This window comes from Sorex araneus, chromosome 10 (assembly GCF_027595985.1).
Source record: "Sorex araneus isolate mSorAra2 chromosome 10, mSorAra2.pri, whole genome shotgun sequence".
Classification (NCBI taxonomy): domain Eukaryota; kingdom Metazoa; phylum Chordata; class Mammalia; order Eulipotyphla; family Soricidae; genus Sorex; species Sorex araneus.
This window is the reverse complement of record NC_073311.1, coordinates 9,405,100-9,429,847: the sequence shown is the minus strand read 5'-3', so window position 1 is coordinate 9,429,847 and position 24,748 is coordinate 9,405,100. Positions and strand designations below refer to the sequence as shown.

General features: G+C 43.0%; 1 protein-coding gene across 2 annotated transcripts in view; it reads left to right on the top strand.

The window, feature by feature from the left end:
• Positions 1-8,522: 8,522 nt before the first annotated feature.
• Positions 8,523-24,748, top strand: part of GRIP1 (glutamate receptor interacting protein 1) — a 752,587-nt gene continuing 736,361 nt past the window's right edge. For both annotated transcript variants that reach the window (XM_055118021.1, XM_055118025.1), the window contains exon 1: positions 8,523-8,776. In XM_055118021.1, the coding sequence (XP_054973996.1) occupies positions 8,719-8,776 (58 nt within the window). In that variant the 5' untranslated portion in view covers positions 8,523-8,718. The remainder of the gene's footprint in view (positions 8,777-24,748) is intronic.

Below are 24,748 nucleotides of genomic sequence, written 5' to 3'. Positions count from 1 at the left end.
TACTCACTCCTTTACTGATCCTATGAATTTTAACCAATAAGGCTCTTAGTCATTGCTTAACCAATCCATACTAAAAGTAGTGATCTTTTTTCCCTCTTAAGTCAGTTTCCTTAATCACTTCATTGCTCTAATTTTTTAGATACTCTAGGGGCTAAACCTGAATTTATTATTAGAAACATTTCATCATGAAGGTAGGAACTATTTAATTTTCCTGATTAGACACTTATTTATGACTAGTCCTCTAATCATTTTCACTTTGTTCTCAGTAATAGTAATAAAAATATTTTAAAGTCATACCCTTCATATGACCTAAAAGATTTGTTGTACAAATATTGTCAACTTCATTGAACTAAGCAAATTTCTATTCTTACCATGTTATTGAGCTATGTCTTCATGTTCATTGAAATGACTTTTTAAAATGGAACCTATTCTTAATATTTATCCTTTTAGCAACCATCTATTGGACACATTGTAAGGTGCAATACTTGCTACTGGTGGTAGTGACAAGAAAAAAACCCATACATGCTTGGTATTATAATATGTAAAAGTTATGGATTCTTTTGTGTGCCAGCACAGGATTAAATGCTTGACATTCATTCATTCACTCATTTAATCTACCCATAATGATATTTTGGTAATATTATCTTCAATTTATGGGCAAGAAAACAAAGGTAAAGAGAAGCAATAATTGCCTAAGATCAGAGAGTTGAATTTGAACCCAGCCTATTTTACCCCAGAATCATGTATATTTCCACAAAACTTACATTTCTATACAACTTATATAAGGGTATAGTAGGATGCATTAGATTTACAAATAAACTGCAGAAAAATACTTTAAATAAAATATGTTAGTGCAGGGGTTTGGGGCAATGAGAAAATTCAAAGGCCAAAGAAGCAGAAAATGAATAGGACCTGAAAGACAGAAATGAGTAGTTTTATGTAGAAATGGAAACAATTAAAAGTGGAATTTGGTTGTTCAATGCAGGATGAGAGATAATTTCTAGAGTGCAACATACAATTACAAATAGATTTAAATTCAGACTCCAGCCATATTAACTCTAAGGTAACTTCTCTTAGCCTCATGTACTCAACCTCTTTAAGTTCTCATGAGCAAATACAAAAGTTTGGAAGCAGATGATAAATTTAGGAATGAAAATCATAGAAAACAGAGGGGCTTAAGGAAAGAGGTTATTGGATCATAGGAAGAAAGGATAGGAAGGAGGGAGGGAGGAAGGGAGGAAAGGATAGGATGGAGGAAGGGGATATTAGGGAGCAGTGTGATTGAAGACAAGATAAAATGGGTATAAGAAATAGAAGATTTAATAACAACAGAAAATTTTCCATTTTACTAAAAAGGAAACAATAAACTTGGAGACAGTACAATTTGGAGTAAGTAGTTGTAGAAGAAATGAAATGACTCTGAAGAAAGCTTTTAGTACTGTCCAGGTCAACATATTAATTAAGGCCTGGACTAGCGCAATGTTTGTGGAAAAGAAGGAGGGAAATCTCTGTTATTTCAGAGGTAAATTTGAATGAACTGGTAACCAATTAGGGATTTGGAACTTAGTCAAATATTCCTTAGGTTATGGCTCAGGGACCAGAAATGATAACACTTGTTCAGTGAGAAATTACAGTGTCCTTAGAAGTGAATCAGAAAATAAAACTTGAATGTCTGCAGTATAGATGAGTTTCTAAGAAGTTTGAATGCAAAGGCAAAGACTGAGTGACAAGTTTCAGTGTCAGTGTCAGACCTAAAACTAATTTAAGAAGGTAACTCTTTTGGGGTTAACTCCTTTTCCCCATTTTAACCCCAAATAGTTATATATTATGATTTCTTCTTATTTCTTATCAAAGACTTTCTATTTTTGATGAGTCATTCATTTGAAAGCATGATGAAAAATGTAAATTTTCTTTTACCTTCCAGTGTTTAGAATGTTTTTAATTGTGTGTTTTATCAAAATATATATACAAAATAAGGCATATGATTTTAGGTAGTCCTTGTATATGTGTGTATGTGTGTACATATATCATTGAGACATCATGGGTTAGAATAGCATTAATACACCTTCTATCAGAGTGTCTGCTTTTATCCACCATTATCTCAGTGTCCTAACTACTGACATGCTTCCTCTTCCTCCCTTCCTCCGCCTCTTTCCCCTTCACTTTCTCTCCCCACCCCCTGCTTTCTGTGTTTCTTCTTCTTCTGTCTCCCTGTCCCCCACTTCCTCCTTCTCTTCCTCCTCCTGTGGTGCTCTGCTCAGGGTTTACTCCTAGCTATGTGCTCAGAGATAGCTCCTGGCAATGCTCTGGGGCCCATATGGGGTGCTGAGGATCAATCAGGGTTGACCCTGCCTGCTGTACTATCTCTCGCACCTCATGCTGTGCTTCTTTATATCCCACATATGGGAGAGAAACAAAGCTATCTGCACCTCTCTTTTTTCCAGATTTTGGCTATAATGAGTAGTGCTGTAGTGGACATAAAATGCAGATGTCTTTTCTGAATAGATATTTTGAATGGGTAATCTGAAGAACAGGGTGGGGGCACATGTTGTGCTTAGGGGTTATTCCTGGCTCTGCACTCAGCAATTACTCCTGGCAGTGCTCAGGGGACCATATGGGATGCTGGGGATCAAACTCCAGTTGACTGTGTGCAAGGCAAGAGCCTACCTGCTGACTGTCTCTCTGGTCCTGATATTTTGGGCCCTTTTTCTAGATGCCCAAAAGTGGGATTGCTGGATCATAGGGAAGCTTAGTTCATTTTGTTTTTTGAGAACTGTTCATTTTGTTTTCCAAAAAGATCAGACAGTTGACATTCCCACCAGCAGTGAATGAAGATTTCCTTTTCCCTACATCCACACCAACATTGGTTGTTTTGTTCTTTGTAATTTCTCCCTGGTGTAAGAAAACAAATCTTGTTGATTTGATTTGCATTTTCCTGATTATATGTGATGTAGAGCATTTTTGCATATACCTATTAGTCTTTTATTAGACTAAAGCGATAGCATAGCGGGTAGGGCATTTGTCTGGCATGCGGCCGACCCAGGTTCAATAATTCCTCCATCCCTCTCAGAGAGCCTGGCAAGCTACTGAGAGTATCCCCCACACATGGCAGAGCCTGGCAAGCTACCCGTGGCATATTCGATATGCCAAAAACAGTAACAACAAGCCTCACAATGGAGACGTTACTGGTGCCCGCTTGAGCAAATTGATGAACAACGGGATGACAGTGCTACAGTACAATTGCTGTTTTATGCTTCCATCGTTACTGTATCAACCTCACTATCATAGTACCAGTATTATTCCTCCACTGTCCCCTGACAGTGCAATTTCTCCTTTCTACTCACACTTCCCCTTCACAGATTTTGCAGTTCATAGTTTTGTTGGAAATACCTCAGGATTTTTTCCATCTGACATTACCTATTCCTCTATTTCTTTGTTTTGTTTATTTATACTCTAGACATAAGAAAGACCATCCAGTATTTGTCTTTTTTTCCTTATTCCCTTTGCTTATTATGACACCCTCCAGTTTCCTCCAAGTTACAAAGAACTGCAAGATTTCATCTTTTTTCATAGCTGAGTAGCATTCCACTATGTGTATATACATCATAAATTCTACATTTGCTGGAGCTATAGTACAGAGAGTAGGGTGTTTGCATTGCATGAGGCCAACCCTGGTTAAATCCCCAGCATCCCATAAGGTCCACTGAGCACTACCTGGAGTAACTCCTGAGTGCAGAGACAGGAGTAACTCCTGAGCACAGAGCCAGGAGTAACTCCTGAGCATCACCAGGTATGACGCAAAAAGCCAAAAAAGAAAACAAAACACCGCAAACTAATTTCTTTACTTACTTATATGTTGCTGGGCACGTGGGTTGCTTCCAGATCTTGGCAACTGCTGCAATAAACATATGTGTATATATGTCCTTATAAAAGAATGTTTTGGGGGTCTTGGGATAGCTATTCAGGGTTAGAATGAAGTTACTTTGAATCCTTGAGGCATCTTTATATTGTAATCTTTGCAGCTTTTAAGTCAAGACTACGAATGCCAAGAGTCTGCTCTGTATAGCTTTTCTTTTTTTTTCTTAAAAAAGGAAAAACAAAAGTATTACTATTTTTAACTATAATTAACTACATGTCATGCTCTATTCAGTACCTTACCCATATTAGCTCATTTTCTTCTTATCAGAGCTTTGTCATATAGGTGTTGCCTTTCAAACATGGTGGGGAATAGTTAGGTTGGCTAACAGACATGGGACCCAGATAGAGATTATATTTTAATGCTTCTGTCCTAAGGCAAGAAAAAGCTATGTTCTAGATTTAAAGCTGTCAGGCAGGGGAATTCCTTTTTGGAGAAAGATTAGTCTTTTCATCTGCTCTAGTCATTAACTGATTAGATAAAGGCCACCCACTGTAGGGTGGCCAAAATAACGGCTTGGGATTTTATTAAGGGACTACTCAAGGATGATTTGTTTTAGTCTAATCTACATATTTAAATGCTAACATCTTCCCTATTACCTTCCTACCATCAAATGCCCTCATAAAAACTCCCAGTATAACATTTGACCAATATCGGGGTACCCCATAGCTTGTCTTGCATATGGCCAATCTGGCTTGGTACCTGGCACCATTTTTGGTCCCCTGAGCCTACCGGAATGAGAAATGATCCCTGAGCACAGAGCCAAGTGTAAGCCCTGAGCACAGAGGGTGTGGTGAAAATAAACCCATATTCTAATATTTTTCTTAGTTGAGATTTTCTTTCATACATGCCTTGTTATTCATGCTATAGCTTCTCTTCCTCCTGTATTTTCCTTTTCCCCAGTTACGTTATCCTAACTGAAGATTTTCAAGTAAAAAGCACTTGGATTCATTTTGTTTGCTTTCTGCTCTCTCTGGTTTTCCCCCAAGAAGATAAACTATCCAAGGGAACGTCTTTCATTTCAAATGTTCAAAGAGGGTTTTGCAGCTAAAAGCAAATTTACAACATCTAAAAGAATTCATGGATACCCAATGAGGAGGGTATACCAGGTGCTAAAAGAGTCTTGATATTCTCTGCATTCAACAGAAAAGTGTTGGTTTTTGGTGACAGTACTGAAACTTTCAGGTGGCTGCTTAGTATGCAGTGCGTGCGTGTTTGTAAAAGTCAATGCACAATTAAAAAAATATAGTGTGGATGTTTTTAGGCCCCGGAGCAAATCCAAAATAACAGCTGGGATTTTACATCTCCTGAGGGACTCCTCAAGCTCATGAAATTCAGTCTCCAGAAGGCACAACACTCTGTTAGAGTGAAAGTCCTGAGAGCGGAGAAGGGAAGCTCAGTTGTCAGTGTATGAAGGCAACGAAAGACAAGTTGCTCTTTCTAGTTCACACACTTCCTATTCTTTAATGGGTCACGTGTATCCACACAAACGTAAAAAAGGTGATCAAACCGCAATGAAAGCTTTTAGCCTATTTCCTTTTTTCTTTCCAGTGTGGGAGGCACCAGTGGTAAGCCATGTGTTTCTGCTCCATCTTATTTCAAAAGTTGTAAACAGAAAAGGAGCTCGAGCAACCCCACACATGGAAGTGTGACCTATGACCTGTATAACCAATGGTGCATGCTGGTTAAGATAAGGCAATTTTTCAAATTTAACTTTAAACGCTGTAAGTACAGACTGGAATGATATTTAGACTGTATGTAGATCTTGAAAGAATGTATGTTCAAAAATGGACCTCAAATACTTAATACAAGTGAGTTGACATCCAGAAATAGTCATTTCAGTTGTAGAGTGTTTAAAGGATATTGATTTTCAAATTTACTAAAGGAGAAAAAAATAATGCATCTTCTGTCCTACTGGTTGGTACGTGTTTTCCTCTGAACTTTCTAATAGCACTACAATTTCCTGGGAATAAGTTTTATATATAATGCTTTGAATATGAGATGACTTCAGACAATGGGGCCCCATGGATCAGGCTAAGTTTTAAATGATTTAGTTCTCCCCACATACAATTTGATCCTCTCAAGTGATCTTATAGTGTTATGAAAAGGATTCATTAAAGGCCTATTTCCCTGGAGTGATATGCTCAGAGTAGCCCAAGTGAGGTTAATACCACCATCATCAACCATCACTAAGTGCTCACTGTCCCTGGTTCTGGAGAAGCCATATTTCCACTTGACAAGAGTTTAGAGCTTAATGGATAATTTAGACGTGCAAACAAAGATGATACAAAGCATTGCATATTGGTGAACAATTATTTAGACAATAAGCACTTTGCAGTGGGGGAAGATAAGAATCCATCTAAGGCATTTTCTTACTAGTCTCAGTTGTATAATCCATAAAACGATCTCCAATCCTAGCAAACACAAGAACGTAGTCATCTAATCTAAACTTTTCTTCTTGAGCCCAGTCTGACCCATAGTAGGGAATTTTGTCCAACTGGTCATAAAAACTATTATTCTAACATTTGTCATCAGAAACTTGTAGCTTCTATAATCTGTCACTTACCTGGGAAGGACAACTGTACCCCTGATTGCAGTGTAACTCTTCAGGTAGGGTTCAATCCACACCTTAGTGTGAAGGCCTTGAATTATGCTGGCTAGAGCTATATTATGGATAGCATGGTGCTATGTAAGACACCAATAAAGCAAAAAAAAAAAAAGGCTAATGCTGTGGTTATTTCTAGTCATTTTGTGCTCAAAACCTAGTACTTTGCTTATAGAAATAAATCAATTAGTTGTTCTGGTTTGCACTCCCCTTTAGGGAAAATCAGTAACAACTGCTTTCTCCACATAAGATTGGTAGGTCCAGATCTCTGAACTAGGTTAAGAGAGAAGACAGAAGTTCCCAAGGAGTCTTGTTTATTTCCTGATGGAGGGTGGATCATGTAAGGGTGACAGGTGCAGCATTTATATTGACTTTCTGTATTTTACTTCTCAAAGAATCTGGAAAGATTTGAGCAGCTCAGATCTTCAGATTTCTTCAGATAAGGCGCAGGATGGTTTGACTCGGCCCTTAATTTGGCCCTTCAATTTCTTTCCCTTTGAAGCTTCTGGGCACAAGCCTCTCTTCCTTATGGGAGAAATCCATTTGGTTTTGGTTCCTGGGCAATTCTGTAGTGACAAGGGAGTGCCAGCCAAGGGCCAACAACAGCATGAGTGAACATCCTACCCGGATGAAAGTGCTAGCTTGCAGTTGTCTCTTATAGTTACATTTCTCTGATTTCCTTGGCGGGAGGGGGTGGAGGGGGGGGACGGAGAATGGCAAGAGCCAATGTCTTCAGTTTGGGAAAGGAAATTGCATGCAGTTCTTTTCTGAGGCCAAAATAAACTGCAAGACAGAGTCCTAACAGTGCAGCAGTTGATCCTCAATAACTACAAACCAGTAGTTACAGCCTCAGGCCCCCCCAATTCAGTGCACAGCAGATATCTAAGGAGAGGACAGAGGTATTAAGTCTAGCCAGGGCCCCCAGCCCGGAGGCAGATACACGTCATAAGCCTATAGGATAGACAGTTGCCAAGTGTCATCTGGAAGACTGTCGGGAGCCCCTCCCTAGCATTATCCTCTTGTGGAAGCAAGCACCCCCATGTCTGGGCAGAATTGTCTGGTTTCACAGAAAAGCTGCGCGCCCCCCTCGGTCCCTAGCCCCTCTCATTCATTCCTCCGCTGCTATTCTGCTAGTCTCCGACCCGGGGAAGAAACTAGTCATAAAACCTGATCATAAAACCCTCCTCGCACTTGAAGACGGCGATGAAATACGCACTCCGCCAAGGACTCCCGGCTTCATTCCCAACAAAAGAGCTGCCGGCTCACGCCCTTCCCCCGGCACGCGGGCACGCATTCCGGGCACCCGCGCTGACCCCGCCGAAAGTTGCGATTTCCCTTAGTTGAGGGTGAAGTTGGCGAATCGGGAGCCGCAAAGTCTGCACTCGGGGGAGGGGGCGCGGGCGGGCGGGGGCGGGGGCGGCGAGGGGGAGCGCGGCGAGGAGGAGGGACTAGAGGGAAGGACACTGCCCCCTACTTCGCCGAGGTCGTCGCCCGAGCCCGCGGAGCCGCCGGGCCGGGGTCCGGGGAGGGCGGCGCGGCGGGCGCGGCGGGGCGGCGTGGGCACCGCACCCGCGGCTCCGTGCCAGGCTCGGTACCTGGCGGGCCGGGCGCGCCAGGCAGGCCGGCGGCGGGGCGAGGGTGTGAGCGCGCGCGCCCCCTCCGTGCCCGCTCAGCCTCGCGCGCGTCCCGGGGGAGGCTCCGCGCAGCGCCCGGGGAACCCGCAGCCTCGGTCCTGCCGCCGGCGGAGCTTTGTGCGGCGGCCGCGGCGGCTCCGGGTCCCACCTGCTGGCGGCCGGGAGACAAGGAAGGGGAAGGCGGCGGCGGCGGAGGAGGAGGAGGGGAAAGAGGCGGCGGCGCGAGCCCACTCTTCCCGCCGGCGGCGCCCGCTCCCGGGGGCTCCGCATCGCCCGCGCCCGGCCTGCACGCGCCCCCCGGCCCCGGCCCCGGCCTCGCGCTCCCCGCGCCGCAGCCGCCGCCGCAGCCCCCGGCCCGGCCCGGCCCGCCCGGCGCCCCCCGCGCGCCGCCGGCGAGTTGGAGCGAGAGCGCGGGGCGCGCGGCGCCGCCTCGATGTCCCCGGGAGCCGCGGCGGCGCCCCAGCCCCGCTGAGCAGCCGGCCCGAGAGGGGACCTCCGAGGACCGCAGGAGCGAGCGAGCCGCGGAGAACCGAGCCCGAGAGCGGGCGCGGGCAGCCGACACCATGCCCGGCTGGAAGAAGAATATCCCCATCTGCTTGCAGGCGGAGGAGCAGGAGCGAGGTGAGCGAGGCGACGGGGCGGGGGCAGGCAGCTAGGGGGGGTCCGGGCCGGGAGCCGCCCCCCGGAGCCTCCCTCCCCCCACCCCTCCCTCCCGACCCGGCCGCCGGCCGCCGGGGGGGGGGCGCCGCACCCTCGGGGGCCGCGGGCGAAGAAAGGAGGTGGCGCGTGCGAACTCTGCTTTCTTGGGGGGCGGTTGGGGGTGTTGGAACGGGGAGACGGAGGGCGCAGCGGCGGGGAACTTTCCGCGTGGGGAAAGATTTTTCTGGAGAGGATGCAGGGACAACTCCAGCTTCTCCAAGGCCCGCTCGCACGTGGAGTTCCCCCTCCCCCCGGCCTCCCCCCCCCCCCACCGGTCAGCTGTCGGTGGGGCTGGGGCTTGGAGTGATGCTGGAGGTGCTGGGATGGGGCGGGGGGCGAGGGTGAGGTTTGCAAGGCTTTGAGAGACTTTGCAAACTTTGCGGCACCTCCTCTCACGGCCGCTTCCACGGTGTCCCCAACACCGGATGGGCTTCGAGGGTGCTGCCCAGCCCAAAGTTGCGGGAGGTTTAGTGTGCGGACGAGGAGCGTGGGGTGCGTGGGGAGTGGGTGAGCGCGGTCGCCTGTCTCTCGGGCAGAAGCTGAGGAGGGGGACGGTTGTCCCCAGGCTGACGGGCTTGGGGTCGCGAGGGACGCCTCGGAAATGAGTTATGCCCCAGCGCAGCCCTGGCTGTCAAGTTAATACCGCAGGACTGCGGGCTTTTTCTCATCGCCGTCAGTTTTCTTTGCAAAAGGCGGCTTTTCCACGCCAGGTGGCTGGCAGACCTTTTGTGATTTCAGGCTGACAGCGGCGCGGGGCATGTTGCTTAAGTGACTCGCTGAGAGCGAAGTTGCAGGCCTGTGGCCCCTTAGAGACCGGGTTCTGTGGAGGTCATTTTGTGGTGTTTGGATTGTGCAGAGATTGGCCAGGGAGTTCAGCTCCGTAACCTGGATATGATGTGCTGAGTGCACCAGAATTTCCTACACAGGCCCCACGAGGCTGGAGGGGTGTGCGCCGTGGCACAGCACAGCACCCAGAGGGACTGTGGCCGGCAGGGTCCACCAGAGTTTATTCCCCACCCCGGCCTGCTTCGAGGAAAACGTGGCGGCATTGGGAGGCCGGGTGCGGGTCCGCCTGGGCTGCGTGGCGGCCGTCTGCGCCGAGGTTGATGGTGCTGCGTGGGTGGCGGGGTGGGCGAGGAAAGCAGGAGGCCAATCTGGAACCCCCAGGAGGCAGAGTCCTCTCGGGAGCCTAGTCCAGCAGCTTGAGGAATGGTTTGGAGGGTGACTTGGTTACTGGGCATGCCGAAAGTTTCAGGCTTTCAGAAGGACGCTTACGACGGAAGAACCAATGTATGATTTCCAGTTTTTCTCTAGGTGGCACAACCTGTCTTTGGTTTATATCCCGTTTCATGACTCAGGAAATTCATCCCGTTTAAACCACTTTCTTATTAGAGATGTGCATTTATTTTCCAGCCTACTTTATGGCCTAACGCTTCCCCACTCAGAAAGACACCCCTGCTTTAAAGGTGCCTCCTTATGCCTCATTAAATTGTATCTTAGGGGCAGGAGCGATAGTACAGCCGGTCGGGTGCTTGCTTTGCATGTGGCAAACCCGGTTCTATCCTCGGCACCCCATATGGTACTCTGAGCTTCCCGGAGGTGTTCCCTGAGTGTAGAGCCAGGAGGGAGTCCAGCGCTCAGTCAGCTGTGACCAGGAACCCTCCCGCGCATCGTATATTAAAATTTGTAGCTAGTGTAATACACATCGTTCAAAACCAGGTGAAGCACTGGAAGAGCATTCTGTCCAGCACGGAATGTTGGTCCTTGCTACTAAATGTCACAATGCAATGTGATGATCATTGTATTCTTTTGGAAAGGAAAAAACAAAAAAGAGGCATGGCTGTGTTACCCACAAGTTTATCAGAATGCTGAAATGGGTTGATTTTTGGATTGCGGCAAAATGTACTTGAGTGCCTTTTAGAAATGTATGATGACTTTGAAAAATGATCACCTGGTCTGCCTGGTGGAGATAAGACTGAAATTTTTGCAGAACAATAATCTGAGTCAGAAATTGGGTATCTGCCTTATCTTCTCCAATAGGAGAAAGCTGAACAGGCTTTCTACTTTTTTTCCCCCACTTTGCTATACATTATTAGATGCTTTTCTAATTAGATTTGTTGTTGGTGTGACATTTCTTTTTGAGTTACTACTTGTGGGGAATGCACAGTTCTGTGCTTTCTGTTAAAATCTCCTTTCTACCTGGTGTGCATTTAAAGTTAATTGATATATATATATGTATATGTGTGTGTATATATATGTTTAAAAGAGCTGAGTTGGTGAATGACTTTTAATGCCTACGTCGAAGGACACTGTTTGAGCATGGCTTATCCTTTTGGAAGTATTTTATTGTAATAAGCAATGTTTTCTATTTGCATTTGAAATTAGATTGCATTTAGCTTCCCCCTCCCCCTTTGAATTAACCATTTTAAATGATTCAGATAAGGTTTAGTCAGGCTCTTGTAAAATATAAACAGAAAGATTTAACCATCAGGTTGGTTAGGAAAATATTGGCCCTAGAGGTAAAAAGAAATACAATTTAATTTTTTTCTGGGAATAACATTGACCTAAAGCCAGTTTTTAATATCTTACTATTAAATTATAAGGTTGGTTGTACTCCTATAACCATTGCTCTTTCCACATCCCCCACCCTCAATTTACATTTAAACATTCTAAAACCCATTATGGAGACTACTCTAGCATAGCCTTTTTAAAAAATGTAGATTTTATTTAGCTAAATCTCTTTCTGAAAGTTAATGTGGATGAGTACTGGCTGCCGGCTTCTTTAAGGACTGCATATTTGAACTAGTATTTTTTGGTGTTGTTGTTCTATTTTTTTTTAAATGCTAATCTCAACTAAAAATTTAGGAAACATGCTTTCTTGATTTTATTATGTACTAAAACTGGTTGGCCCAATCTGTATAATTTCATGCCGTGCCTACACACCATACATACTCTGTGGTAATCTTGAAGGCCTCTGTCAAAGATGACACTGAGTGAACTGTTGCCAGAGCACAGAGTGCTGAGCGCACACCCTGTCACGTATGGGCTGTTGCGGTAAATGCGGTCCCTTCCAAGTCCTTTCCAAAATGACATATTAAGATTCACCTCTGTCAGATGATATACTATTAGCATTCAAGACACATTTGTTTTCTGTCTCCCCCCAGATTTCTATGTGGGTTCACGATCCCAGTCCATTTAGGAGCCACCTAATCCACTTTGAGGGTAAATGTTTCAAGAGAACTGATGTTGAAAACCGCTCTGTTTACTATCCTTTCCAATCAAATTAAACAATTCTTTTTCTTAACCTAATTGATAGTTTCAGAGGAATGTTGAGGAAAGTCTAAGTATTAAGAGATGTACTCCTCAGTAATTGCTATGTCTTTCTTTTGGTTTGTAGTTTTTCTTTTGATAGGTGCGTTATTCAGTGTTTACATACATAGATCTATATTTACCTGGAGAAAATCCTGCATTTTTTATAGGTTGCCTCCTGCTTCCTTTCTGTTCTCATTATGTGTTTTAGAGCTTGAGAACTTCACTTTGGACATTTGTAGGAAATATTACTTCTGAGGTTTTGCCTTTGTTTGGGTTGAATATATTTGGATTTCTATAGAGACAAGGACTTGGCTTTCACAAAATATCTATGAGAGAGCACAGGGAACTTACGTGGTGTGTCTTTATGGTATTTTTGTTCTGTCTTGTCTTCTGAATCACAAGATCTGGTGAACCTACCCCACACAACCTGTGTAGCTAAACACTTAATTTAAAAGTCAAGGTTTGACTTGAGTACAGAAAAGAAATTAAAAATACATCGAGGGTCTGCTTGGAAAGGGGTTCTGAAATATATCGTGTTCTTAGATGGTCCAGTTTTGACCCACGGTCCTGTTAGGTAGGTGCTATCACTATTTCCCTGACAGATGAATAAACTCATTCAAGGGACGACTAAGTTTGCTGGAGGTTATAAAGCCAAGATATAGGCAATCATTTCTAAGGAGGTAATTAAAAAAGGTGGTCAAGTTGCATTTTCTGAAATGAGGTTTTTAGCTCTTACTAATATTATGAAATTGTATGACTTTTGGTATAGAAGTTTAAGAAATTATCACTAAATCCTTTATTAATAATTCCTATTTATAAGTAGTTTTTTAGTTATATATGCCAGGAAAAACTTCTAAAATATTTTTAGGACTTCTGGCAAACTAGTAATTTTACCAGATGAGATTTTTTTTCTTATTTGGGTCATACCTGGCGATGCACAGGGGTTACCCCTGGCTCGTGCACTCAGGAATTACTCTTGGCAGTGTTCGGGGGACCATATGGGATGCTGGGAATCAAACCTAAGTTGGTCGTGTGCAAGGCAAACACCCTACCCGCTGTGCTATAGCTTCAGCCCTCAGATGAAATTCTTAACTCTTAACACTTGTATCACTTGTCATCCCGTTGCTCACTGATTTGCTCCAGCGGGTGCCAGTAACATCTCCATTCATCCCTATTGCGTGCTACTGTAGCCCAATGGCGTCTGCTGGCTCCAGGAACATGAAGAGCCTCAAACCATTCATTCAGGGTCTTGAAGAAGTCTGACCATCTTGTAAGTGAGCGGCCAGGCATTCTTTTGACATCCCGTGGAATCCAGTCAGTAACAATTCTAGTCCAGTGGTCATCTCCAAATCGCATTATGTGTCTGGCCCGTCTGATTAACTTTTAACACTAAGGACTGAAATGTCAGCATATTGTTTATTTGTTTTTTTGGATTTGGGCTACACCCCACAATGCTCAGGGGTTACTCCTGGCTTGCACACAAGAATTGCTCCTGGTGGCACTTGAAACCATATGGGATACTGGCGATTGAACCCCAGTGCAAGGCAAGCAGTCTACTACTACTCTTTGACCCCTAAATATCAACATATTTTAAAGTGGAATAATTTCACTAAACTTAAAGGAACTCATTTAAGTAAATGGCTTTTTGACCAAAACGTTTTCCTATTTTCAAAGAGTATTTCCCATGAATGTAAGAATGAACAAGAAATAGGTATTCTTCCTCACTGTGACAAACTAGGAAACTAATATATTGTTAATGGGTATGGTGAATTTGCTCTCTAGTCAACATTTTATTTAATTAAAGTCATTCATCTAATTTCTCAACTTTGCTATCAGAAGGTCCAGTGTCCAAATCGATGAATTCCAGGTAATTCTTTCATCAGTGGCTACCTGGTTGGTTTCTTTCATGAAGAAAAATGTCTACTGAAATTGCAAAGAGAATTAAATATCACAGGCTTGTATTGTTGTGTTAAATCTTTGTAATGACTGATGGTTTAGACAAAGAACAAAAGGAACAGCAATACAAATTAGTATTGTTATTACAGAATGCTATTTCAAAGCAAAGTAAAACTTGAGCTTGAATCCACCTCCAACCTTTGGTTATTAAGGTTGATTTCTTAAACTCAGAGTTTTACAAAATACAAATATAATAATCTATAGATATACATTTATACACTTTTTGTGTTCCAGATGTCTACTTATTTAGCCATTTGGTGGCAAAAGAATTCTGTTGGTTTTGTGGAAAGTTTAAAATTCTTTAAATGTAGCTGCTGATTAAAATGCAAGCTGATTAAATTTCTTACTGCCTTTCATTTCAACAATGATTAGACTTTAAGCACCAAATCAGGTGTTGAATAGAATGTGAAGACGTGACTTGTTTCCTGGGAAGATTCCCTTGCCTCATTCAGTACAGTGGTTGAAAACAAGATATTTGAAGTGAAGCATCAGTGGGTGTCAATCCAATTCAGCACTTCCTAGTCAGGGCTTTCAAAGCCTTTGTTTTCTCTTTAAGTTAAGGACAAGTGTAAGAATAAATTAAGTGTGAAAATTAATAAAACAATCAACTAAAATTAGAGTGAGGAAAAGTCTGTGGAAGTTGCTCACCCATTATTACCTGCCATCATTTGCATGCACTCACTTCATTTGCCGTTGCTTAACAGGTAAAATTCTAAATTTTTACTGCTAAGAAATTTCGTGAACTAATTAGAGGCTGGAATGATAGTACAGTGGAGAGAGCACTCACCATGGTTCCTGTTCTCAAGAACAGAGCATACTAATTCTTATACTTTCAAACTGGAAGAAGTTTATTTTATTATCACAAAGAAATATCTTTGCTGTCCATCAGTGGTGCTACAGCCTAATGGATGAGAGGAGCACTCCCCATGGTTCCCGTTCTCAAGACGAGTATATACTGTGATAGAGCGTCCCTCCTCCGGTGCAGATACAGCGAAGAGACCAGAGGAAATGTTCACTACAGAGTACAGCTTGGAATTGGGATGCCTCTGTAGATAGCTCTTAGGAAGGGACAGAGAAGAAGCCTAGAAAGAGGGGCCAGAGAGACAGTGCAGTGGGCAGGGCATTTGCCTTGTGTCAGCCAACCCCGGTTCAGTTCCCTTCACCCTGAACCCCTGTAGCAGAGAGCCCTGGGCACAGCTGGGTGTGCCCCCAAAACCAAAACCAGAAAGCAAGACTAGGAAGAAGAGGAGTTTAGAAGGTTGCAAGGAATGGCAGTACAGATATTCCAAGTAAGTGATTTAATGGATTTCAAAGCATTGTCAAATGAGAGATTCTAGGAATCCATATTGGCTTACTTTTAATTATCTTTTAGTCTTTCTTTCTTCATTATAGGGGTCACACCTCACAGTTTTAGGGGTGTGGTCAGGAGTCATTTCCTGACCAAGTCACGCTTGGCCCTGTAGTATGGATTGGGAGTAGGGGGAGAGGCATGTGGTGCTGGGAATTGAACTCAGACCTCTCAAGGGCTGCACCCGTGCTCTCCCAGCATAAGCTGTCTCCCCAGTCCCCACTGTTGGTTTTGGGGAGCAGACGGTAAAGTACAGAATATGAACACGCTTATGGCATAAGATTAAGAATACACATTTTCTCATGAGATGGGGAAGTTGAATGGGAGAAGTTGAGAAGGAGAACCTCACACAGGGCTGGAAGACTTTGTACGCCAGATTAAAGAGTTAAGTTATATCCAGAAGACCATGAGACAGAGTGTAAGGGTTCCAACTGTGAAGTGAAGAAATCAGATTTGTGCCTCAGAAAGGTTATCTTAGCTTCAAGGAGGAACGATGGACAAGCAGGGATCAGGTGAGATGACACTGCCTTGTTTCAGGCCCATCAAAAGAGGACAAGAGGATGTGGTGAGTAGGCAGCTGTAGGCATCTCAAGGGTGTGGTCTCTCACTTGGGTCCTGGTTAGAGTTATCTTGACACCTGTCCCTTGATACAGAGCCTAGTTCTCTTTCTACCACATGCTGTTTCTTTATCTCTTTTGTCTAATCTGTGTATGATTTAATCGTGATTTAGTGGAAATATATTAAAATAGAGTGTCACCAAAGTGACTAGGTGCTAGGCCAAGTCATGACAATAGCTTAATGTGCATCAGTTTTTTCCTTTTAGTGATATACAATCCATATGCTCTCTATTCCTAAGGGAAAAACAATCATAATCCAGTGCATGTTAAACACTAATTTGAAATTTTAAGTGTATTTCAACTGAAAAAGAGAAAAGTGGTAGTTGTTTTATTAAAATGTCTTCTCTGGTGCTAGAAAGCAAGTATAGTGGGTAGGACACGTGCCTTGCATGCAACTGACCTGGGTTCAATCACCAGCATCACGGGGACTCCAAGTTCTGCCTGAGTTTTTCCCTCAGTGAAGAGCGAGGAGTAAGCCCTAAGCACTATTAGATATGGCTTCTCCACCACCAAGAAAAATCTCTTCTCTATTATCAGAATACAGTGAGTTTTTCTCACAAGTGTGAGGCTGAGAGTTTGATCCCAGGCACTGCCCATGTATAATACGAAGCCTGGTGTCATGGCCATTGGGATCTTTGTGCCCCAGCTAAGTGTGACATCTCCAGTGCACACCAGCCGGCTGAGTGAGCACTGCAAATATTGCAAGAGCCAAGAAAATACTGCAGCCCCAGTGTGTGAGAACTTCACGAGTAAAGAGTTCAATGCCCAGTGATTCTGTTGGGTAGCACCTGGGAGTGCCACAACCAAAGGGTGTATGACCACCTGTTACCACAGCATCAGAGACCAGAAGGGAAGGGAAGGGGAATGGATTAAAAGAAAAAAATATTTTCTGAAAGCACATTTAGTAAATGTGTTGTGAATCACTGTATCACTGTCACCACTGTCATCCCGTTGTTCATCGATTTGCTTGAGCAGGCTCCAGTTACGTCTTCATTCGTCCCTGTCACGTGCTAGTGTAGCCTGATGGCGTACTGGGGGCTCTTTCAGGATTAGAGGATGAGGACTGTCATTGTTACTGTTTTTGGCATATCAAGTACACCACAGGTAGCTTGCCAGGCTCTGCTGTGAGGGCAGGATACTCTTGGTAGCTTTCCGGGCTCTTTGAAAGGGACAGAGGTTTAGGAATATGTTCACTCATGTGAAGCTCGGCCCGAGCATGTTGGAAAGTGGCCTGGAGTGTGGCAGCGGTTGGGTTGTGGAGGTTGGCTGCCAGGGCTGGGTCCCTTGGGGTGGGGAGGCTTTCACCCGCCCCCCTCTGGGGCGCCCCAAGTGAAAATAGTCTGGTGCAGAGTACGGTGGCATGGTTATGGGGGCCTCATTTTGTGCTCCCTCCTGGGAGAAGCAGCCGTGAGTTCTGGACTGTGTCTGATCCAGATGTGTTGTGAATACATTTTAAAATACTTTTTTATGCTGGATTTAAGCACCATAAAATGAACCATAAAAGTCTCCTTGTAATCATGTTTCTGATTACTTGGTTTTGGCACAGACTCTGTGCCCTTCTGTGCCCCTCTGGACCTGTTTTTTCATTATCTGTAAAGTTAGGATGATACTAAGCATCAAGACCTCTCACTTACATTGTGGGTCAGCCCTGATGTTGTTGCCTTTCTACACAGTGCTGGTGAAAAGTTGTTGAAAGACTGAGTCTTAAAGTGCGTTTATCTACTTATAGGACATTCTGGATAAGACTGTAAATGTTATTTGCATAACATCTTTTCCATAAAAATGGAAATTGTATCCCAAAATATTAATTCTTTGTCTTCCAAAGTGAAATTCAAACATGTTATGAGGTTCTCTCCATGTCTCCATTTATTACAAAATGATTGAAATGACACAGCTGAATTATGATACACCAGACGTTGTGCTTCTTTCCTGGCTGCACTCTGCAAGTCCAGCTCAGATGTGGAGGTCGTTGTTCAGTCTCTGTTTCTCTCCATTGGGGTTTCTACTGCAGTCCAATATCACAGAACTGTTATGTATCAGTTCTAGATCACAAATGGAACCGTTTTAAGGGAGGAAAAATTGTTGCAGGTCCCCTCTGCCAACCTTATTTATATTGCTCCACTTAAATATATACTTACATAAAAAAGCAGGTGTAAACTCCTGATGTTTAATAGATCTCACACAACCACAAGGCAAAAGCAGATATTGCTTATGAAATTCAAACACAACCACCTGACAAATCAATAGCATTCACATTAGCAACTTTTTTTTTTCATGTGACATGATGCTCTTTGTCTGGAACTGCATTTCCCTTGCAGTGCGAGTATGGTATTTACTGTTATGAAAAGTTTCATTCATCACTTTTCCCCCTAGAATTGAATTGTAGAATTTTGCTATTTTCAGTGTGTTGGCTTTCCTGAGCCAAAATGATGAACATGCCAACCACTACATGTAGTCTTTTATCCTCGTCAGTATGTCTGGTACCTTTGTGTTCTTAAGTATGAGCTCTACTAATTAATTTGTAGTTGATGGCATTATTGGATTTGCATGCTGCTCTCTGTATGTTTCTTTTGTTGTTTAGTGATTTGAACCCAGAGACTCACTTGTGTACACTCTACTGCTGAGGAACAACAGGCCTCTTAGTTTCTTCTTTTTTTAAATTTTAATTATTTTATTTTATTTTTTTAATTCAATCACCATGAGAACAGTTACAAAGCTTCTAGGTTTACATCTCAGTCATACAATGATCAAACACCCATCCCTTCACCAGCGCACATGTTCCACCACCAAGAACCCCAGTATACCCCCCACCCTGCCTGTGTGGCAGATGATTTTCACTTTATTCTCTCTTTACTTTGATTACATTTGATTTTCAAAAGAAAAACCATTATTATTATTTGTATTTTCCCCCAACAGTCAGACCTGCTGAAAAGGCATCATTAGAACGTTTCTTTTCTATTGCTGATAATGAAGAGCATATGATGCCGCACGGCTGCAATAGCAGCCACACAGTTTTGGAATTCTGGTATTTTAGTAATTAAGTCCAGAGGCATTTCTGCCAGGAGCCGCTGCAGTCCTAGATTGGTTTGTGTTTCTCTGGGATCATGGCTGTTAGGAGTGAAGGAGCTGTTTGTGGGCGGCCACTTGAGGTCCCGTTTGGGCAGGAAGCGGGGCCAGTTCTGCACCCCCCCCCCACTGCGAGATTTCTCACCTGCCCCATCACTGCAGTCTCCTCCCTCTCTGTCCAATTGGCTCTGAAGGTGGCAGTCGCCATGTTGCCGCAAAAGGGTAAAGGCCGAGGGACAAACACCCTTCTCCCCTGGGGCTGCACGGCTCGTAGCTTAGTTCGCAGTTCAGGAGCATTTCTGCCAGCAGCCGCTGTGTTCCGAGATTGGTTTTTGTGCCTCTGGGATCATGGCCATTCAGGGGCAAAGGAGCCGTTCCAGAGCATTTTTTTTTTTATATCAGGAAAGGTTGATCAGCCGCTTATGCAGTTTGTCGAAATAGTCTGGGTCCTCACATACCCGAGCCGTGTTAGTAGGAGTTCAGTGTCGCCGGGATTCCATCTGGAGGAGGCAGGGACTCTGCAGCTTCTCCATCTGGGGCACCCTAGTGTTAATCGGCTTGGTCTGGGGTCCAGAACATTCTCCGGCACGTGGTGCCCGCTGACCAGGATTCTTAACAGCTGAGTTGGGCAAGATGGCGCTGGGGATGGGTTGAGTGCGTGACTTCCGGGGTTAGGGGCAGGCTGGAAGCTGGGATGGAGCTTCCCAGTGCCCCCACGCGGTTTGGAGAAATAGTCCTGGGGCCATGTTACTCTTTGCTTCTTTGCCTGTGAAATAAAAGATTGTTTGAAATCAATATGTAATGAGTAGTCTTTAACACAGTAAATGTTCTTTGGGCAACTCTTCAACTGAACCTGACCATATCTGCACTTATTTCACCGCATTTACTGAAACAAGCTCATTAACCATAGCCTTGAATGTTGAGACAATGTCAAATTGTATGGGAACTTCGAAACCCTAGTCACCTATTTATTACTCCTGTAACCATGGATGGGCAATAAGCTAGTCTTTGACCAAGATTGTCAATAGACCACATTTTTGAAAAAGTACACATTATTAAGATATATATGAATGAAGACTGGTTTATTTTTTCTAGCTTTCACCTTGCCTTTTAAAGATTTTATTCCTATGGAAGAAGGAACACATTTGCTCATTCAGTGGAGAACACATTAATTAGTCTCCAGTTTGAAAACTCTATGGTCATTTTGTTCATGTCCCAAAATTTGTCCCTTCATTCTTTCCAAGATGGCGTTGCATGAAGGGAAAACTCATTATCCGCGTGACTCCTGTGAAGGACATTTTATTCATAATGTCACCCTCACCGCGTCCACTGAGTGCAATGGACTTGGCATGCTTGGTGACTGGGCATTGTGCCCTGGTATCCACTGAAATGTCCCCATTTGGTCTTTGAATGTCATCCTGGCAGCTGACTTGGACTTCCTGGACCTTGCCATTGTATCTGATGATGATATTTGTAGCTTGTGACCTTCTTGACAAAACTCAAACCTTTTCTAGGCTAGCAGACCTATCAGCATTTCTTTATCCCTTTCAGGAGCCAGAGTCACCTACCTGTTTTTCCGAATAATGACAGAGTTTGTGCGCTATTGTGGGTGGTCCTAGCTCCCCCTCCTCTATGTCTGGCACTGCTGGTAGGGCTGCTGTTCTCTTGTTCCTGTCACTGTGTGGGATTCTGCTGTGCCAAGCAGGGGACCTCATGTTAGGCCATGAAGAACATCAGAAGTGACAGACACCAATTTTTCTCTCTTTTACACTTGTCAAGGACTTTTGAATCCTTGCAAGGTATCAGACAGTTATATTTTTATCTTTTTGAGACCTCTGCCCTTGTTTCCTTTCTCTGCAGTACCAGATATTTGGAGTGGAGTTGAAAATATAAATCTGGAACGAATGCGATGTGAAGGGTGAATGAACGATGAAGGAGGCAGGAGGAGTTCTGTTTTCCTTATTATGTGGGCATTCCCCCCCTAATCTTAGGGAAGAAAGAAAGAGAGAACTGGTGGTCTTGAGATGATAGCTTGAAGCTGGCAAGTACTTGTGACCTATGCCCTCTACTGCTCAAACATTTCAACTTAGTTGTTTCACTAGTGATCCACCTTTTATATTTCATCAACAAACGTGTGACAATGGTCTGACATATGGCCTCTTGTGATTGGTAGTATCATTGCAAGGTTCATTTTATATTAGATATTGATGTATATGAAAGAGTTCCTTTATACTTTGGGTAAAGTTGTTTCAAGAAGATAACTAGATATTATCAAAAATTCTTATGAATTGATGTAAGAATTAATAAACATTTGTAGCTAGAGAAGTGTTTATTTTCTTACTTTTTACAGTTGTTGAGTATAGAAGGCAATAAAAAATTTATTTTAAGGCCCATACATCAATGATACCATACTCATATACTAAAGTGAACCATTCAGTGTTTGGAAAAAAAGTCAATGAACACATTTTTAACCTTTTTTACATTAAAAAACAGTAATAGGAAATAACATAGGTAGTCCTCCAGATAATAATATTGTAGAGGACCAAGGAGATAGCTTAAAAGTACAGTGTGCAGGCAAGCCCAGGTTCCCTCCCCAGCACCACACAGTTCTCTCAACATTGTTGGGCTCAACTCCTGAGTACAGATCAAGGAGTAGCCCCTGGGCTGTGCTGGGTGTGACCTAAAAATCCATAAACAACAGTGATATTCACTTGTTTGTTTATGTGTAATTTGTGAGTAGTCAGTCTTCCATATTTTCTGATATTAAGCATTTGCATTTCCTTTCATAATATTCATGAACTTTATTGAAAAAGACTGAGTAATACTAAAATGCTCTGGAATCAAACTTAGATGGTCATAAGGATTCATGTTGCCCTCTTCAGAAGTGTAAGGATTGTTAACTGGAGGGGAGCAGCACTTAAAATCAGATTTTTTAGGATAAATTCGAGTGTTTCCTTTAAATTACCACCACACAGTTTTCTAGTACGTGCAGAACACTTCTTTCATTGAAACCTTGAACAAGGCCATATAAATTTAGTTTCCTTGTTACTCCTCCTTTCTCATGCTGTAGTTTTTAGGTAGGAGAATGAAACTTTGATAGGCTTGAATCAGGCATCTCCAGTAGTGTATCCGTTGACCCAGTGAACACAACACAGGTGCTGATTATGTAAATGAAAGTTCTGTGATCCACAAGTAGTCCAAGTAGTCTTATTTTTGTCAGCACCAGTCTTGTAAAATTATTGAGTACAATGTGGGCTCTGCATTCAATACCTGTCTCCCTGCCATCCCTTATTTCTACTTCCTCTGGGGCTGTTTCTTGGGTGATCTGAGGTCAGATGCTTGGTGCAGTACTTGCTCACTTGCTTGTGTTATTTGCACGCCTGTAGTTGCAGTGCTTGCTAGGGGCTGCACCCTTGGTTGTGGTGTGACAGAGTACATACTTTGTACTGGTGTCCACCAGGGATCCCAAACAGTAGGGCAACCAAGAGCACTCTGGGATATATGGGTTGGTATTTGGGATTGAATTTACAGCCTCATTGGCTTTAAGGCAGGCATTCTACTGAGCTGTATCTCCAGACTCCATCAATCCCTATCTATTTGTTTAGCCTCCACTTATTACATTGAACAAGGAGGAAGTGCAGGGTAATTGTTTACTTGTGTTTCATAACAAAATTTGTTAGACCTAGTATCTTTAGTAATATAGAAATTTATATTCTCAGGGTTCTGGGTAGAAGTTCTTCTCAAGGTGTCATTGTGACCATACTCTACAGAGAGCTCTCTCCTCAAGGTGCCAACCTCTGCCTATGTACAGTGAGGACTGAATCTCCTTTCCATGTAGGCAGAAAGAGCTCTTGACTGTCTGCCTTTATAAGGACACTAGTCCTGTGCCATAAGGGCCCTACATTTATGATTTTATTTAACTTTACTAATCTCCTCCTCTTCTAGAGCGGGACTTCTTTACATTTTCCACTTGAAATTCCTTTTCACCTGAGAAATTTTTATGTGATCCTGGGTATATGGACATATATATCAAACATTTACTTATAACAAGTCATAAAAATTTTATTTTAAAACAAATTTTTGAAGGTTCAGGAGATGCTGTGGCAGTTAGGGCACATGCCTAGTACCTGGCCCAGGTTCAGTTTCCACTATCACGAGCAGGCTGGAGGTGCCCAACACTGCGTGGCCAAAGCAGCATCTTATCCTTGGTCCCTGCATTGAGCAGCAAGTATGATTGGTCACAAATCGACAGTATGATCAAGGGTCTCCTGAGCTCTGAAAAGAAAAGTCAGCAATACGTTGCTACTTAGTAGCAGGGCACATCCTTGCATTGTATCATGTGGTTGCTTTAAAGAGATTGCTTGGACTGGAGCAATAGCACAGCGGATAGGGCGTTTGCGGATAGGGCGTTTGCCTTGCACGCAGCTGACCCAGGCTCGATTCCTTTGTCCCTCTCAGAGAGCCCTACAAGCTACTGAGAGTATCCTGCCCGCATGGCAGAGCCTGGCAAACTACCCGTGGCGTATTCAATATGCCAAAAACAGTAACAACAAGTTTCACAATGGAGACGTTACTGGTGCCCGCTCAAGCAAATCGATGAACAACGGGATGACAGTGACAGTGACAGTTTTATTTTAATGTGTTACATTTGAAAGAGTTATGTTAAAGAAAAAGCATTTAAAAACAAATATAAGTATTTTATGTGTATTTGTATATTTTCTTATCTATACTTTAAAAAATTGTGACTGTTAGAAAAAACTGAAGGTAGCCTTTAGCAGTCTCTTTTTGGTTCTACATAAGTTTAGTTAATTTGCTAATGTATAATAACATGTCAGTAAAATAAAGTTTAGTATATTTTGCCTTAATTTTTCTAAACCAATTCATTGTACTCTAAAAGCGTGACATAAGAAACAGCCTTAAATTGAATAATTAATTATACTATTTGTTTTTTCTTAATATCAAACACAAGAAGCAGTATTTAATTAATTTCTTACATTTTTACTGAAACCAAAGGGCTGCATATTTATATGACAAACCTATAAGTCAATATTTATATGCTTTTAAGGAAGCTGTTTTAGTGTTTTTATGTGGCATCATTATTTGTTCTGAGGTTGTGTTTCATATGTGCATGAATTCTTAACTATATATTGTTTTCTTCACGTGGGCTTTATTTGGTTGATTGCATTGTGGATAATTTCAAATTTCAGCTTAGCTGTGAATCAGACTTAGATTTAGGGAACTGACTTAAATGCAGTATTTTCAGCTCCCTCAAGCACCTTTTAACAACCAATTTTCTCAGTTTTCTATTACATACAAATTGTCATTTGCTTGTGTATTAGTGCTCTTTTTCATCATAATGGCCCTACCTTATTTCTTTGTAAATGTCCAAGTTTATATGTATATATATATATATGTATATACATACACATATGTAGAGATATCGCTTTTTCTTTTCTTTCTTTTCCTTTTATTTTGGAAAATATGTTTACTCAGGGCTTATTCCTTGCTCTGTGGTTAGGGATCACTCCTGGAAAGACTTGGGTGGGTGGGAGCACACGTGGTTCTCTGGAGTGAACCTGGGTCAGACACACGCAA